We start from the raw sequence: 18,332 nt of genomic DNA, 5'->3' as shown, positions 1-18,332 counted from the left end.
GAGACCTTTGACATGCTGCTGGTGACCTCTTGTGCATGCAGAAACCTGCTCACAGTTCGTTATGTGAGTTGAATAAAGACCTTGATACCAATTCATCGAATTTGATCGTTGGTTAAAATTCACACCTAAACTATTCTGGTATATTTTGCACAGTCAGCTGTAGCATTCTTGGGCACACTTCAGGGGCATTTGTCACTAATAGTGACAGTTCTTGTATATGAAAATATTTATACACAGCCATAATTTTGCACTAGGGAAACAGAATTATGCATGCATGTGTGTTATTTCTGATTTGTTTTCTTGTTTAGCTCATTCCAGTGGTATATCAATGTTGTCCCGAGGTGTAGGGGCTGTGGAGACAGTTGGTATCTCAGACACACAGACCGTCATGGTAATACAAGATGATGGACAGGGAAATTTCTCAACTGTTCAGGAGCTTGGCACTATACAGGTAAACTCAGAGGCTTGTGACAGGTCTGCATCCCCACAAACAGGGGAGTCCAACATATTTTTGGTCCAACTGCCCATCTTTTTAACTCAACTATTCAAACAATAGGTTATTATATAAACTATTGGACTCACCCATGTGTCCTTGTCCAGTGTACGAAATTCAGATTTGAATCCAATAGCCCGTTCGGGCTACCAGATTAAAAAATTTCCAAGCCCGACATCAATTTCACTAGCCCGAACTTTAACACCTTAAAATACATAATTTTTGCACCATATAACATTTTGTTTTACAGACATCTCTATGCATGTTTGAAGTAATAAAAAAGACATACAGTACATGTTTGCCATGTTTTTGAAAAATCTTAACTCTAAATACTCCAGTCCAGATCAGCATCGTCAGAGTCCAAAAGCATCGGACATGACACTCCTTGCCAAAAAGAAATCTAAACTGTTATGCCCGATTTTTTAGGATCCGCACTCTCCAGTTACTGCAACTCGGACTGTTGAAAATTTGTAAGATGTAATACCAAGTGCTGAATACACATTACACACACGCTGATAGCATAATTTAAGCTCCACCTACTGCAGGTACTTGTGAGATTTTCGCGAGAAGTGTGAAAGCTAATCAAATTATCCGTTACGCTAGAGGTGATTGTATTCAGCCAATTAGAGCTGCGGTTACGTCTTTGGCACTGTGTTTGATTGTCAACAAGTAAGAGTGCAAAAACCAATAATTCCATAAGCGTTTCTCAGTCTGGAAAATCACGATGCAGTACTCGTTTAATTAGCATGTTTTTTTTAAACAAATGAGGAAAATTCGGTAGCCCAATCGGGCTTGTACCTGTGGAAAATCGGTAGCCCGAGCTGAAATTTGGTAGCCACGGGCTGTCGGACTACCGTGAATTTGGAACACTGCTTGTCTCGATTAGGTTAAGTTTTTGTATGTAAGCTGATATCTCAGTAACCACCTGTTGGAATGGATTGAAACTTTTCACACATGTGGTAAAATGACTTACACTGCACATGTTCCATAACCCTATTTTGCTTTTTACAAAATTATGCCTCTTTTTAGACTTAGAAATTTTTGGAAAATGGTTTATATGTAATTTGGTATCTCAGTACTTACTAATGTGAAAGAATTGAAATTTCACATCCGTCATTTGTCAGGAGTTGATATGCATTGTACAGTTCCCATAATCCTGTTTTGCAATTTTACAAAGTTGTGTCCTTTTTTCGACTTGCATATTCACTCAATTGACAAGGCTGTTGAATAGCTGAGTGTTGCTGTCCCGGACAGCTCTTGTATTCAGTGTAATCACACAGTCAATACCTTAATTGTTGGATGGTATTGCTGAAGATATTAGAAAGTACACTTGCAACTCAGTATCATAAATTCTTAGGGATCTAGCATTTTGCTTCAAAATAATGGAAATTTGACTAAGATTTTATTTTGTTCACGGGGTTTCGAGACTGGACATGAAATTGTCTTCGAGATTCAATTGATAAAAGAGTATTGATCCTGTGAACTGTCAAAAAGGCGTCAATTAATAAATTGTTAATCAGCTGTTACCCAGCACATGAAAAGTGCACTGAAGATTTCTTCATGCAAGCTTTAATTTTGCCTGTTGTTTAGTAAAATGATAAGAATATATCATTGCAGTTTGATCCTGCTGTAATTTTAACTAGTAAATGCACAAATTTAAATGAATTTGAAAGCAAAAATAAGGTTAATGAAATATTGATTGAAGACCTTTAGAATTAGTATTACATGAAATTTGATGAATATTAGTTTACAATGTGACCTGACATAACTATAAACATATAGAAATTCAACTACTGCTTTGATAACTTTCCTGTTTAAAAAGTATTTTGCCCCTTTTAGGCAGTACCCTGTTGTGGGTGAGGGATATAGGAATGGTCTCTGTCCTTCAGTCCATCCGTCTGTAACAATTGTGTCCACTCCATATAATTTAATGAAAATAAGGTCAAATGATAACCTCATTAAGATGATGTACAGAACTAATGAGTCAGCCGTATCAGCTCAGGGACAAGGTCACAGCTTTAGGTTAAAGGTTTGAGCCTTACGTTTTGAGTCCACTCTGTATCTCCTAAACCCTTTGAAGGATTTTCATGAAACTTGGGTCAAATGATCACCTTATCAAGACCTCGTCATGTCAGCGCAATAACTCAATAAGTGCTTATATAATATATATGCACTTATTGAGTTATTGCACTGACATGACGACCTGTCTCCTAAATTCCTTGAAGGATTTTAAAATTCATTGGTGTTTTCGTACTTGGACTATAAAATAGACTTAACAATGTTGAATCTTCAACCCTTTCACTATCAATAACTGCGGTGGGGGATATAGCTGTCTTTCTGACTGCCTTATTGAGCTCTAGAAATAACACTAAGCTGTCCAGCTTACTTGTGCAAGATAACTAGATAAGTGGTTCTACACTGATATCCAGCTGAAACCTAAAATAAACCGGTTTGCCTTTAATAACAAAGTATTCTTAAACCATTAGTTGTCAGGCTTGATGGGATGAGTTTATGAGGCAAGTTCAGTTTAATCATATTTAATTTAAGAAATAATATCTGTTCCTATAAATAAGATCTGTTCCTATATTTAATCAGTAAATAAAATATTGGCAGGAGCTTGGATAAGTAATAATTAAATCACGAGTGTGTAGCACAAGTGGTTTAAATATTCATATACAAACTGCTGCTCAGATTTTATTACAATTTTTGGAACATATTTATTATTTCGATTCTAACAATTTGAATAATTCACATTTTACAGTACAGCATTTTCAGCGTAATGCGTCATTCGGATCATATGTGGTAACAGTTTACCCCCATGTTTAGAAAGTGTGGCATATCCAGTGGAATGTATAGAGATAGTTGCTTTTTTTATTAGAATTTTGAGAAGTATTCAACAACTAGTTATCTAACATATTGTTTATGAACAGAATAATCAAATTAGGTTAGTCGACCCTGTGTTACGAGGTACAAGCTTAACTTTGATATGACATCACATCAGTATGACATCATACTTTATGTCACCGGCCAGGTTCGACAGTTAGCCAATATGGCCCTTGATTTACTGAAAATTTACCTTTTTACTCTTGTCTGCACTCTAAGTGAAACATTTCTCATACAATCTTCACAAAACTTGAACAAAATGTGTTTGGCAATAAGTACTAGGCCAAGGTCGATAACTAGCCAAATTGGCTCAGGCACTTAGAAATTATGGTCCTTGAATTATCCAAAATCAGCCTTTTTACTTTTAAGAGGTATATTTCTATGAGTAAACAGTATATAAAGACTGACTTACTATTTAGATAATCAGGCTGTTGTGCTTTTCTCAAAAGCAGCTCTAGTTGAGCTAATTGAATTCTCTTGTAGAGATCAAAACGTGTTTTACATCCTACAAATGAGTCAGTATGACTTTAAATCGTAATTATGTTTTTAAAATGTTGTTTTCAACTGTTTGGCTCTGAAATAATTTGTATATAATGGAACATAAGTAGAATCTCTATGTCACAATTGTAGGGGGTGAAATGTAACAGCCAATCATATTTTATTGTACATTCATGTATAAGCGATTTTGCTATATGAGCCGTGCCATGAGAAAACCAACATAGTGGGTTTGCGACCAGCATGGATCCAGACCAGCCTGCGCATCCGCGCAGTCTGGTCAGGCTCCATGCTGTTCGCTTTTAAAGCCTATTGGAATTGGAGAAACTGTTAGCGAACAGCATGGATCCTGACCAGACTGCGCGGATGCGCAGGCTGGTCTGGATCCATGCTGGTCGCATACCCACTATGTTGGTTTTCCCATGGCACGGCTCAATTATGTTTTTATAGCAAATGCTGCAGATTGTGTTAGACTGCTTATTATTCTTAACGTTTATAGCAGCATATATAATAGCATATATCAGTAAGTGTACATGACTGTACAGTCAAAAAAAGAAGCCAATGGGTCAGACCACAAGTTCTTGCAACATAAGTAAACAGCTTTTCTCAATCAGTAAATGGCCCTACCCAAAAGGGTGGTAAGTACTTGGACCAGGTCAGTATCTGTAGTCTTAAGGCAAGGTCACAGTGACCTTGAGACTGCAAATAGTTTCTAATAATGAGGTCCTCTCAAGAAGGACTTATATAATTCTAATCAGTAACTGAAGAATATTTCAGCCAAATACTATTTAACTTCATATAACCTCTAGTTAGTGAATGACCATTATGTAATTTAGCTCAGTATGTCCATGGTCGCATTGACCATTACACTGAACTGTTTTTTTGGCTTAAAACTAGAGAACACGTTCTCATGGCAGATTTTGGTATGATGGTTGCCTGCGGTCAGCAGATGATCCTTGTGTTTTGGGGGTTGTAAATCGAAGGTCAAGGTGACCTTTAGATTAAAAACATAATGATTAATGATTAAAGAACACTTAGGCTTGCTTAACTTTCAAACTTCTTTTAAAGCCCTTAGTATGATTACCCAGATTTTTTTTGGGATAAAAGTCTTGAGGTGAAGATCACAGTGACTTCAGGGCTGCAGAGTGGGAAAACAAATCTGATCATCACAGACCATGGAGGTTGGGGATAGGTGTTTTACAAATTGCTCTTGTTTGTGTTGTGGGATAAATTATACAATGCTAGAAAAAAATAATCATTTAGAACACACTATGATTTAAGAGCTTTCCGATCACAGATGGTGTTATACTTGTCAAATAATATGATTATGATGAGCACCCATGTATTACCCAGTAAACTCACAGATTTCAATAACAGGTGAGTATAAAGAGATTTGTATGTAATATAGTTGGAATTTGTTCACTCAAACTTGACAGGGCAAGCAAAATTTGTTCAAGTTATCGGTAGTTCGAGCCATTGAAAAATACACATTGTATAGATATTTTTCTTGGACCTGTGTATGAGTTCGAGCAAAGGGTGGTGCTCAAATGATATCCAAGTTTGAGTGAATTAAGTTTGTACTACAAGGTCTTAACATAACTTACAGGACTTGGATCCTCCTGACCATACTATATTTGATGAAACAGAAGATACCAGTCAAGACACCATTCAGGAACTGAGAGACAAGATTGCACAACTTGAGAAAGAGAAAGCTGTACAGAAAGCTCACATTGATTTACTCAGTAAAAAGGTAGGCGTCTCCTTGTAATGAAAACTACATTATAAGACAAAAAAACGTTGATCACCTGGGTCTAAAAGCATGAACTGCTGTGAAATGCATAAATTTTTGTGAAACCAGCTATAGATCAATAATTGCTCTACCATATTAAGCACTATCAGTGTCAGATTGAAATCCACAGATGACCTATTTAAATCTGTTTGCATCCAGATTATCACCAAGAATATCCAAAATCAAAACATACTAGAGAATGCACAGTTAATTTGGTATTACAGTGATAGGATTATTTTTTCTCCATTATGTTTACTTGGAGAGAATACCTTAGTTTACTCATGGCATATTCACTTTTCCAAAGCAGGTGCCAGTTACTAAAAATAGGTCAAATTTCCCTTCTGCTATTAAATAACGTAAAAGTAAGGTTTCGAGAGCTGTGAAGGAGAAACTTGTGTAAAAGTTACAATGCAATTCTTCTCCATGATGTGATATGTCTATAAAAGCAAAAGAGTAGTGTAGCAGAGGATTTTGGTCATATAGAGTGACCTTGAACCCAGATATGACACAGAGTTGCGTATGTTGGCAGTGATGTAGTTATGCCCTCCTTCGTAGAGGGGGATTTATTGTTTTGCAGATTTTGGTTGGTCAGTATGTAAACCAATCCGTTTCCGGATGATAACTCAAAAACGCCTGGGTATAGGATCGTGAAAGTTGAAAGGGTGGTTGTTCATAACCAGCAGACGGCCCCTATTGATTTTGATATCTGTAGGTCAAAGGATCTAGGTCACAGTGACCAAGAACAGTTAAACTGTTTTAAGATGATTACTCAAGAAAACTGGGGCCTAAAATAATGAAAGTTGATAGGGTGGTTGGTAATGACCAGCAGATGACCCCTATTGATTTTGAGATCAGTAGGTCAAAGGTCAAGGTGACATTGATTCAGAACGCTTGAGCCTAGGGTCATGAAAGTTGATGGGGAGGTTGATCATGACCAGCAGATGACCCCTATAGATTTTGAGGTAATTAGGTCAAAGGTCAAGGTCACAATGACCCAGACCAGTTAAACAGTTCCTGGATGGTAGTTTGAGAACGCTTGTGCCTAGGATCATGAAAGTTGATAGGGAGGTTGGTCATGACCAGCAGATGACCCCTGTAGATTTTGGGTCTAGAATGCTTGGGCCTAGGATCATGAAACTTAGTAGGGCGGTTAATCATGACCATCAGATGACCCCTATTGATTTTGAGGTCAGAAGGTCAAATGTCAAGGTCACTTTGACCAAGAACAGTAGAACTTTTGTTCACAGTGACCAAATAATTTCTGTTCCTTGTGCAGTTACTGAATGCATCAACGGAGGGCATTTTGTGTTCTACGAACTATTGTTTGCTTAGATCCAACATATTGTCTTCCTCCTTTTTAATCCCCCGCCGTGGCGGAGGGATTATAGGAATGGTCTGCGTCCGTCCTTCCGTCCGTCCGTCCTTCCGTCCGTCCTTCCGTCCGTAACAAATTCGTGTCCGGTCCATATCTCCAAAACACTTGAAGGATTTTCATGAAACTTGGGTCAAATGATCACCTCATCAAGACGATGTGCAGAACCCATGAGTCAGCCTTGTCGGTTGAAGGTCAAGGTCACAACTCAAGGTCAAAGGTTTGAGCCTGCCATTTCGTGTCCGCTCTATATCTCCTAAACCCCTTGAAGGAATTTTATAAAACTTGGGTCAAATGATCACCTCATCAAGACGATGTGCAGAACCCATGAGTGAGCCATGCTGGCTCAAGGTCAAGGTCACAACTCAAGGTCAAAGGTTTGAGCCTTCCATTTTGTGTCCGCTCTATATCTCTTAAACCCCTTGAAGGAATTTTATAAAACTTTGGTCAAATGATCACCTCAGCAAGACGATGTGCAGAACCCATGAGTCAGTCATGCCGGCTCAAGGTCAAGGTCACAACTTAGGGTCAAAGGTTTGAACCTTCCATTTTGTGTCCGCTCTATATCTCCTAAACCCCTTGAAGGATTTTCATCAAACTTGGGTCAAACGATCACCTCATCAAGGCGATGTGCAGAACTTATCAGTCAGCCATGTCAGCTCAAGGTCAAGGTCACAGCTGAAGGTCAAAGGTTTGAGCCTTCCATTTCGTGTCCACTCTATATCTCCTAAACCCCTTGAAGGAATTTTATAAAACCCGAGTCAAATGATTACCTCATCAAGACGATGTGCAGAAATTATGAGTTAACCATGCCAGCTCAAGGTCAAGGTCACAACTAAGGGTCGAAGGTTTGAGCCTTCCATTTGGTGTCCACTCTGTATCTCCTTAACCCCTTGAAGGATTTTCATCAAACTTTGGTCAAATGATCACCTCATCAAGAACTCATGAGTCAGCCATGTCAACTCAAGGTCAAGGTCACAACTGAAGGTCAAAGGTTTCAGCTCTGTATCTCCTAAACCCCTTGAAGGATTTTCATGAAACTTTGGTCAAATGATCACCTCATCAAGACGTTGTGCAGAATTCATGAGTCAGCCGTGTCAGTTCAAGGTCAAGGTCACAGCTAAAATCAAAGGTTTTACCCTTTCACTATCCATAGCAGTGGCGGGGGATTTAGCTGTCTTTCAGACTGCCTTGTTCAAAGAAGAAATGGCGAACATATTAAAATATAAGCTGCATCCCGTGCTTCTACTGTCCATCACACTTCATGTTCGATCCATATATGAAGGTATTTTGAAATAACTTGACATAAATGATCCCCATAATAAAACAATATGTTATGCTTAAGACCAGATCCCTAGCTGCAAGGTCAAGGCTCAGTTAGAGGTCAAAGATTAATGGAATCTGTTTTGTATCCTGTCCATAACTTCGCCATTCATCATGGGATTTTTAAATTACTGGGCACAAATGTTCTCCCCCTCCCCCCATTACATGACTGAAATGCTGTTGAAAAATGGCGTTAAACCCAAAAAAAAACAAAAAACAAATGTTCCCCATAATGAGATGAAGTATCATGCACAACTCAGAACCCTAGCTCTAAGGTCAATGTCACACATAGTTGGTTTAATCAGAATGTAGTCAACTAATAGATTTGTTCAAAGCTTTAACAACTGACCATTTACACGTTCTTAGTAGTATTTATAAAATTTGGTTTTCCTATTTTCCTTTTGCCCAACCGAGATGGCATCATTTTAGCATAAGTATTAATTTAATAAGTATATTTTACTTTAGCGTGGATATGAATATAAGCACTGTTAGATTAAAATTCTCAAAAATTTGCACTGACAAGTACATACTTTGCCAAAACTAGTTAGAAATGTAAGTTTATAAAATTTCTATTACCTCCCTTTGCCTAATTTGGTTGTGCAACCAAAATTGAAAATGAATTAATTCCGAAGCTTTAAGCTGTTTTTTTAGCTCACCTGTCACAAAGTGACAAGGTGACCTTTTGTGATCGCGCGGTGTCCGTCGTCCGTGCGTCCGTAAACTTTTGCTTGTGACCACTCTAGAGGTCACATTTTTCATGGGATCTTTATGAAAGTTGGTCAGAATGTTCATCTTGATGATATCTAGGTCAAGTTCGAAACTGGGTCACGTGCCATCAAAAACTAGGTCAGTAGGTCTAAAAATAGAAAAACCTTGTGACCTCTCTAGAGGCCATATATTTCACAAGATCTTCATGAAAATTGGTCAGAATGTTCACCTTGATGATATCTAGGTCAAGTTCGAAACTGGGTCACGTGGGGTCAAAAACTAGGTCAGTAGGTCTAAAAATAGAAAAACCTTGTGACCTCTCTAGAGGCCATATTTTTCATGAGATCTTCATGAATATTGGTCAGAATGTTTATCTTGATGATATCTAGGTCAAGTTTGAAACTGGGTCACGTAGGGTCAAAAACTAGGTCATTAGGTCTAAAAATAGAAAAACCTTGTGACCTCTCTAGAGGCAATATTTCTCAATGCATCTTCATGAAAATTGGTCAGAATGTTCATCTTGATAATATCTAGGTCAGTTCGAAACTGGTCACGTGGGGTTAAAAACTAGGTCAGTAGATCTAAAAATAGAAAAACCTTGTGACCTCTCTAAGAGACCATATTTTTCATGAGATCTTCATGAATATTGGTCAGAATGTTCACCTTGATGATATCTAGGTCAAGTTCGAAACTGGGTCATGTGGGGTCAAAAACTAGGTCAGTAGATCTAAAAATAGAAAAACCTTGTGACCTCTCTAGTGGCCATATTTCTCAATGGATCTTCATGAAAATTGGTCAGAATGTTCACCTTGATGATATCTAGGTCGAGTTCGAAACTGGGTCACGTGGGATTAAAAAATAGGTCAGTCGATCTAAAAATAGAAAAACCTTGTGACCTCTCTAGAGGCCATATTTTTCATGAGATCTTCATGAATATTGGTCAGAATGTTCATCTTGATGATATCTAAGTCAGATTCTAAACTGGTCACGTAGGGTCAAAAACCAGGTCAGTAAGTCTAAAAATAGAAAAAACCTTGTGACCTCTCTAGAGGCCATATTTCTCAATGGATCTTCATGAAAATTGGTGAGAATGTTCAGCTTGATGACATCTAGGTCAGGTTCGTAACTGGGTCATGTGCTTTCAAAAACTAGGTCAGTAGGTCGAAAAATAGAAAAACCTTGTGACCTCTCTAGAGGCCATATTTTTCACGAGATCTTCATGAAAATTGTTGAGAATGTTCACCTTGATGATATCTAGGTCAAGTTTAAAAGTGGGTCACGTGCCTTCAAAAACTAGGTCATTAGGTCAAATAATAGAAAAACCTTGTGACCTCTCTAGAGGCCATGTTTTTGAATGGATCTTCATGAAAATTGGTCAGAATTTTTTATCTTGATGATATCTAGGTCACATGTGCTCAAAAACTAGGTCACTATGTCAAATAATAGAAATAACGATGTCATACTCAGTTGAACACTGGGTCATGTGGAGATAGGTGAGCGATTCAGGACCATCATGGTCCTCTTGTTAAAACTTGCCTTTTGTTTCAGGTAGTTGAAATATCCTAATATTTATCAAATGCAAATGTAAAACAAGAAATTATATTGAAATCTAAAGAAGTATTATTCTTTTGTATTAAAGAGAGGTAATGTCTTGCATTTTATTAGCCCACCATCATCAGATGGTGGGCTATTCAAATCACTCTGCATCCGTGGTCCGTACGTCCGTCATTCTTTCCGTTCATCCGTCCGTCCATCCATTAACAATTTCTTGTTATCGCATCTCCTGAGAAACTACTGGAGGATTTTGACCAAACTTTGTCAGAATGATGTATTGGTACTCTAGTTGTGTCCCCCTGAAAATCCTGGTTCAGCAATTATTGAGTGAATTATGGCCCTTTGTTTATTAGTCCCCTACTGGTTGAAAACCAGTTTCGGGGACTATAGGATTGCGCTTTTCTGTCATTCCGTCCGTCCGTCCGCAATTTCGTGTCCGGTCCATAACTCTGTCATCCATGAAGGGATTTTAATATTACTTGGCACAAATGTTCCCCATGATGAGACAATGTGTCTTGTGCAAAATCCGGACCCCTAGCTCAAAGGTCAAGGTCACAATTGGGGGTCAAAGGTCAACAGGGCTTTTTTTCCTGTCCGGTCCATACCTCTCCAATCCTTGAAGGGATTTTAGTATTACTTGGCACAAATATTTCCCATGATGAGGCGACGTGTCACGCGCAAATCCCGGACCCCTAGCTCAAAGGGCAAGGTCACAATTGGAGGTCAAAGGTCAACAGAGTTTTTTTCCTGTCACGTCCATAACTCTGCCATCCATTAAGGGATTTTAATACTACTTGGCACAAATGTTCCCCATGATGAGACAACGTGTCATGGGCAAAACCCAGACCCTTAGCTCAAAGATCAAGGTCAAAATTGGAGGTCAAAGGTCAATAAGGTTTTTTGCCTGTCCGATCAAGAACTCTGTCATCCATCAAGGGATTACAAAATTATTTGGCATAAATGTTCCCCATGATGAGACGACGTGTCATGCGCAACACCCAGTACCCTATCTTAAAGGTCAAGGACACACTTTGAGATCAAAGGTCAAGAGGATTTTTTTCCTGTCCGGTCTATAACTTTGTCATGCAAAAAGGATTTAGATATCAGTTGGCATAAATATTCCCCTGGATGAGACAACATGTCATGCGCAAAACCCAGGCCCAAGGTCTAATGTCAAGGTCACACTTAGAGACCAAAGGTCAGACACAAGAATGACTTTGTCTGGAGCATTTCTTCTTCATGCATGGAGGGATTGTGATGTAACTTGGCACAAATGTTCATCAACATAAGACGGATTGTCATGCGCAAGAACCAGGTCCCTAGGTCTAAGGTCAAGGTCATATTTAGAGATCAAAGGTCAAATTCAAGAATGACTTTGAACGGAGCATTTCTACTTCATGCATGCAGGGATTTTGATATAACTTGGACCAAATGTTCACCACCATAATGCATCCTTGTTTTTAGCTCGACTATTCAAAGAATAGTCTAGCTATTCTACTCACCCTGGCGTCGGCGTTGGCGTTGGCGTCACACCTTGGTTAAGTTTTTGCATGCAAGTACATACAGCTATCATTTAAAGGCATATAGCTTTGAAACTTATTTATTCTTTTTCTAGGTCAATTACCAACCTCACTGGGTCAAGTTCCATAACTCTAACATGTATTTTGAGCAAATTATGCCCCCTTTTGGACTTAGAAAATCCTGGTTAAAGTTTTACATGCAAGTAACTATCTCCAAAACTACTAAAGATATTAAATTGAAACTTCACATGTGTCTTCGGTGTTATAAAACTAGTTGATAGCACCAAGTCCCATATTCTGGTTAAAGTTTTACATGCAAGTTACTATCTCCAAAACTAATGCAGATATTGAATTGAAACTTCACATGTATCTTCAGGGTTATAAAACTAGTTGATAGCACCAAGTCCCATAACTCTGACCTTCATTTTGGCCAAATTATGCCCCCTTTTGGACTTAGAAAATTCTGGTTAAAGTTTTGCGTGCAAGTACATACAGCTATTACTAAAAGGCATATAGATTTGAAACTTATTTTTTCTTTTTCTAGATCAATTACCTACTTCACTGGGTCAAGTCTCTTAACTCTGACATGTATTTTGGCCAAATTATGCCCCCTTCTGGACTTAGAAAATTCTGGTTAAAGTTTTGTGTGCAAGTACATACAGCTATTACTAAAAGGCATATAGATTTGAAACTTATTTTTTCTTTTTCTAGATCCATTACCTACCTCACTGGGTCAAGTCCCATAACTCTGACATGTATTTTGGGCAAATTATGCCCCCTTTTGGACTTAGAAAATCCTGGTTAAAGTTTTACATGCAAGTAACTATCTCCAAAACTACTAAAGATATTAAATTGAAACTTCACATGTGTCTTCGGTGTTATAAAACTAGTTGATAGCACCAAGTCCCATAACTCTGACAAGTATTTTGGGCAAATTATGCACCTTTTGAACTTAGAAAATCCTGGTTAAAGTTTTGCGTGCAAGTACATACAGCTATTACCAAAAGGCATATAGCTTTTAAACTTATTTATTCTTTTTCTAGGTCAATTACCAACCTCACTGGGTCAATTTTCATAACTCTTAACATGTATTTTGAGCAAATTATGCCCCCTTTTGAACTTAGAAAATTCTGGTTAAAGTTTTACATGCAAGTTACTGTCCCCAAAACTAATGCAGATATTGAATTGAAACTTAACATGTTTCTTCGGGGTTATAAAACTAGTTGATAACATCAAGTCCCATAACTCTGATATGTATTTTGGTCAAATTATGTGCCCTTTCGAACTTAAAACTCTTTTGATATTTTAACATTTTGGGTAATAATTTCCTGCTTCTGTGACAATATTTCGAATAGTCGAGCTTGGCTGTCTTATGGACAGCTCTTGTTAGAATTACGTCCCTTTGTTCTACTATAAATAGATTTTATTGTAACTTTTTATGCCCCCGAAGGGAGGCATATTAGTTTTCAACTGTCCGTTCGTTAGTTCGTTCGTTCGTTCGTCACGTTAACTTTTTGCATGAAGGCACTTTACTCGCCAACCACTGCACCCATGACCTTCAAACTTCACATGCTGATAGTACTTATTGAGTACACCACCCCTACTGACTTTGGGGTCACCAGGTCAAAGGTCAAGGTCTCAGGGGCCAACGTTAACTTTTTGCATGAAGGCACTTTACTCGCGAACCACTTCACCCAGGACCTTCAAACTTCACATGCTGATAGTACTTATTGAGTACACCACCCCTACTGACTTTGGGGTCACCAGGTCAAAGGTCAAGGTCACAGGAGCCAGCGTTAACTTTTTGCATGAAGGCACTTTACTCGCGAACCACTTCACCCAGGACCTTCAAACTTCACATGCTGATAGTACTTATTGAGTACACCACCCCTACTGACATTGGGGTCACCAGGTCAAAGGTCAAGGTCACAGGGGCCAACGTTAACTTTTTGCATGAAGGCACTTTACTCGCGAACCACTTCACCCAGGACCTTCAAACTTCACATGCTGATAGTACTTATTGAGTACACCACCCCTACTGACTTTGGGGTCACCAGGTCAAAGGTCAAGGTGCTGCGGGGGCATTTGTCACCATTAGTGACAGCTCTTGTTTATTACTGGCGGTAGAGAAAAATCAAGACCACTTTCCTGTGGTACAACAGGCATGTTACATCCAATTTTTAGGTGTTTTTTGACCTATCTCTACCTGGTAAAGAGTTTCTTGTGGACTTATATTATATAGATTTTTTTTGATTTTTTAGGATTAATTTCCCTTTGTTGTTACTATAAATAACTTATATGATAACTTTTTTTATAATCAGCCAAAACAATTCAATATGAAAACAACTGTGGGTTTTTATATATGCACATTTTAACCCAAGTGTGTTGTTATAACATATTGTATATATAGTACAATATTGTTTATACATCATTGACAGATATCAGTTCATTATGTTGTACTGCAGTAGAGAAAATTAGGTGCCTTCCAGTAGGGGACTTTGTATTGCATGGCAATACTTCATTCACTTGTTTTTATTATTTACATAGATTTATATAGGGAACAATTTTGAAAATCTTCTTGTCCAAAACCACAGAGCCTAGGGCTTTGATATTTGGTATGAAGCATCATCTAGTGGTCCTCTACCAAGATAATTCAAATTATATCCCTGGGGTCAAATATGGCCCTGCCCCAGGGTCACATGGTTTATATAGACTTATATAGGGAAAAGCTTTCAAAAACCTCTTGTCCAAAACCACAGGGCCTAGGGCTTTGATATTTTGCATGTAGCATCATCTAGTTGTCTTCTACTAAGATTGTTCAAATATCCCCCTAGGGTCAAATATGGGCCCCGCCCTGGGGGTCACATGGTTTATATAGACTTATATAGGGAAAAACTTTGAAAATCTTCTTGTCCAAACCACAAAGCCTAGGGCTTTGATATTTGTTATGTAGCATCATCTAGTGGTTCTCTACCAAGTTTGTTCAAATTATCCCCCTAGGGTCAAATATGGCAAGAACTCGCCCGCTTAGCTCAGTAGGGAGAGCGTTGGTCTATGGATCGCGGGGTCGCGAGTTCGATCCCCGGATGGGGGCGTATGTTCTCTGATGATTTGAGAAAAGACATTGTGTCTGATATCATTCATCCTTCCACCTCTGGTAATTCATGTGGGGAAGTTGGCATTACTTGTGGAGCACAGGTTTGTACTGGTACAGAATCCAGGAACACTAGTTAGATTAACTGCTCGCCGTTATATGACTGATATACTGTTGAAAAACAGTGTTAAACCGAAAACAAACAAACAAAACTTCAGGGGCGAGGTTACATGACAGTCCACTGCATTATTATGCAGGATATGTAGTATATTCGGCATCACTGGCTGTCTTCCTTAAACTGTAACCACTGTAGCTCTACCTATTTTGCTCATTTTTAGCTTGACTATACGAAGTATAAGGAGAGCTATCCTACTCGACCCAGCGTTGGCGTCTTTCCGCGTCCCCACCTTGGGTTTAAGTTTTTTAACACTTTCTCTTTTTTCATCATATCTCTGTAATTACTTGATGGATTTGATTCAAACTTAAAATATTTATTCCTTATCATCACCCACATCATTTGACATAAGCAGCATGACTCTTGCACCAATATTTCATTATTTATCCCCCCCTTTCCACTTAGATTTTCAGGTTAAAGTTTTGTTACACTTTGACTCTGTCTCTGTTATTACTGAATGGATTTGATTCAGACTTAAAATAATTTTTCAACATCATCACCCATATCATATGACACAAGGTTCATAACTCTGGCACAAATTTTTCATGAATTATTCCCCCTTTTTACTTAGAATTTCAGGTTAAAAGTTTTGATGCACTTTCACTCTATCTCATTACTGAATGAATTTGATTCAAACTTAAAATTATTGTTCAATATCATCACCCACATCATATGACACAAGGTGCATAACTGGCACAAATTTTTAATGAATTATTCCCCCTTTTTACTTAGAATTTCAGGTTAAAGTTTTGATGTACTTTCACTATATCTCTGTTATTACTGAATGGATTTAATTCATACTTGAAGTAGTTGTTCAGTATCATCACCCACATCATATGACACAAGGTGCATAACTCTGGCACCAATGTTTCATGAGTTATGCCCCCTTTTACTTAGTATTTAAGGTTAATTTTGATGCATTTTCACTATATCTCAGTTATTACGAAATGCATTTGATTCAGACTTGAAGTAGTTGTTCCACATCATCACCCTCATCATATGACACATGGTGCATAACTCCTGCACCAATATTTTATGAATTATGCCCCCTTTGTGCTTAGAATTATAGTTATGTAGTGTTTTGATACACTTTATATTTACCTCTCTTATTACTTAATATTTTTGACACAGACTCAAGCTATTGTGCAATATCTTCATCCACCATTGGAGTCATTAAACTCTCCAGTGACAGCTCCAGTTTCCTCAGATGTGCCCAGTTTCACTATCCAGCATCGAAATAAAAGAGCGCGCTGTCTCCTGTGACAGCTCTTGTTTGAGAATACCATTATTTGCATAAGCCAGAGATTAACTTCGCCCTGCCAGTCCAATAAAACGCACTGTACTTGTGATTAATTTACATTTTTTCTATTACTTAGAAGATGTTGTAATGGCACATACAATATGTTTTATGAAAAATGCACCTAGGCAGGGGATGCTTGTACTCAGTGGCTACAAATTCTTGTTGTGTCCTAGTTTACCATCTCTCATGTTTAGTAATGTTAAAATAACAACTAAAATTCTACATAAATGTTTTTAAATGAGTATCAGAGAAGAAGTGCTTACTAAAAAGTATGTTCTGAGTGTGGAGGGAGATTATTTTTAAACAAATTGGTATATTTAACAGATTGAAGAGCAAGCTGAGCAAATAGCATCGTATAAATTGAAGGAACAAAGTTTGCTGAAGCAGATGCAAGAGTTACAGCAGGGCATGTCGGTCCCGCGGGACAAGGCGATGCAAGATCTATGCAATCAGCTAGAAACTCAGCATAGAGAATTTATACGTAAACAGATTACACAGCTCAAACATTCTCTTGTTCAAACCAGTGTCCCACAACCAAAAATGACCGTGTTAAACACAAACGCGTTAAGTACGCAATTAGGTCAAACAGTTAATTTACAGGCATTCCATACATATGCTACTAATGCTACACAAGTAGCTGTTTCATCGGATGTTAACCACTCTGCTGGTCTTAATGAAGTGAGTTCTGGTTCTTTAAAAACTGAAGTGACTGAAGTTGACACTAATAATTGTGTTGAAGAAGGAAAAGTGACAGATGAAACTAACAGTCAAAGGAGAAACACTATGAAAAAGAAACTGATTATCCTGGAAATACATAATTTACCGCAGCAGTTAGATGGTAACATTTTTGACGAGCCAAAAGAAAAATGATATGGTTGGAAATAATAGTGTTATTTTCATCAGGTTATGGAGTTAAAATTTATATAATTTGCCACTTTGTTCAAAATAAAATTCATGAAAAATTTTGACTGGATATTTCATAATTCTTCCCTCTTCTGACAAAATGTGTGCCTGTCTGCTTAGATCAGTAGGGAGAAAGTTGGTCTACGGATCACGGAGTCGTGAGTTCGATCCCGGGCTCGGTGTTTGTTCACCGTGATGATTTGATAAAAGACATTGTGTCTGAAATCATTCGTCCTCCACCTCTGATCCATGTGGGGAAGTTGGCAGTTACATGCGGCGAACAGCTTTGTACTGGTACAGAATCCAGGAATACTGGTTAGGTTAACTGCCCGCCGTTACATAACTGAAATACTGTTGAAAAACGGTGTTAAACCCAAAACAAACAAACAAAATGTGTAAACTGTTTCTTGGTATGTTAGGTATTCTGCCTGACAAAATGTGTAAATTGTTACTTGTTACGTTAGGTATTCTGTCTTTAAACCATTTCAGTGTCTGGCCACAAACTTGAGGCCTTACAATCATAACTGGATGATTATCTGCATTCAGTACTGGCTTCTATTATTATTGGAGTTGGAAGGTGACATCAACAGTGAATTTTGTTTCCGATCAGTATCTGAAGAATGCTTGATGGTAAAATTTTGCGCTTCAAAGGATCTTTTCAAAAAGTTTATAAACTAAATCAAAACAGTACAGTGTGGTGGCAAGTCTTCCCCATACTTGGAT

General features: G+C 38.1%; 1 protein-coding gene across 2 annotated transcripts in view; it reads left to right on the top strand.

Moving 5' to 3' along the window:
* The window catches only part of LOC123534198 (uncharacterized), a 45,816-nt gene extending 28,144 nt beyond the window's left edge, over positions 1-17,672 (top strand). For both annotated transcript variants that reach the window (XM_045316324.2, XM_045316323.2), the window contains exons 9-11: positions 309-451; positions 5,478-5,621; positions 17,031-17,672. In XM_045316324.2, the coding sequence (XP_045172259.2) occupies positions 309-451; positions 5,478-5,621; positions 17,031-17,576 (833 nt within the window). In that variant the 3' untranslated portion in view covers positions 17,577-17,672. The remainder of the gene's footprint in view (positions 1-308; positions 452-5,477; positions 5,622-17,030) is intronic.
* Positions 17,673-18,332: the final 660 nt, after the last annotated feature.

This window comes from Mercenaria mercenaria, chromosome 12 (assembly GCF_021730395.1).
Source record: "Mercenaria mercenaria strain notata chromosome 12, MADL_Memer_1, whole genome shotgun sequence".
Taxonomy (NCBI): Eukaryota; Metazoa; Mollusca; class Bivalvia; order Venerida; family Veneridae; genus Mercenaria; species Mercenaria mercenaria.
The sequence above is the reverse complement of the archived record's forward strand: the minus strand, read 5'-3'. Positions and strand labels throughout refer to the sequence as shown.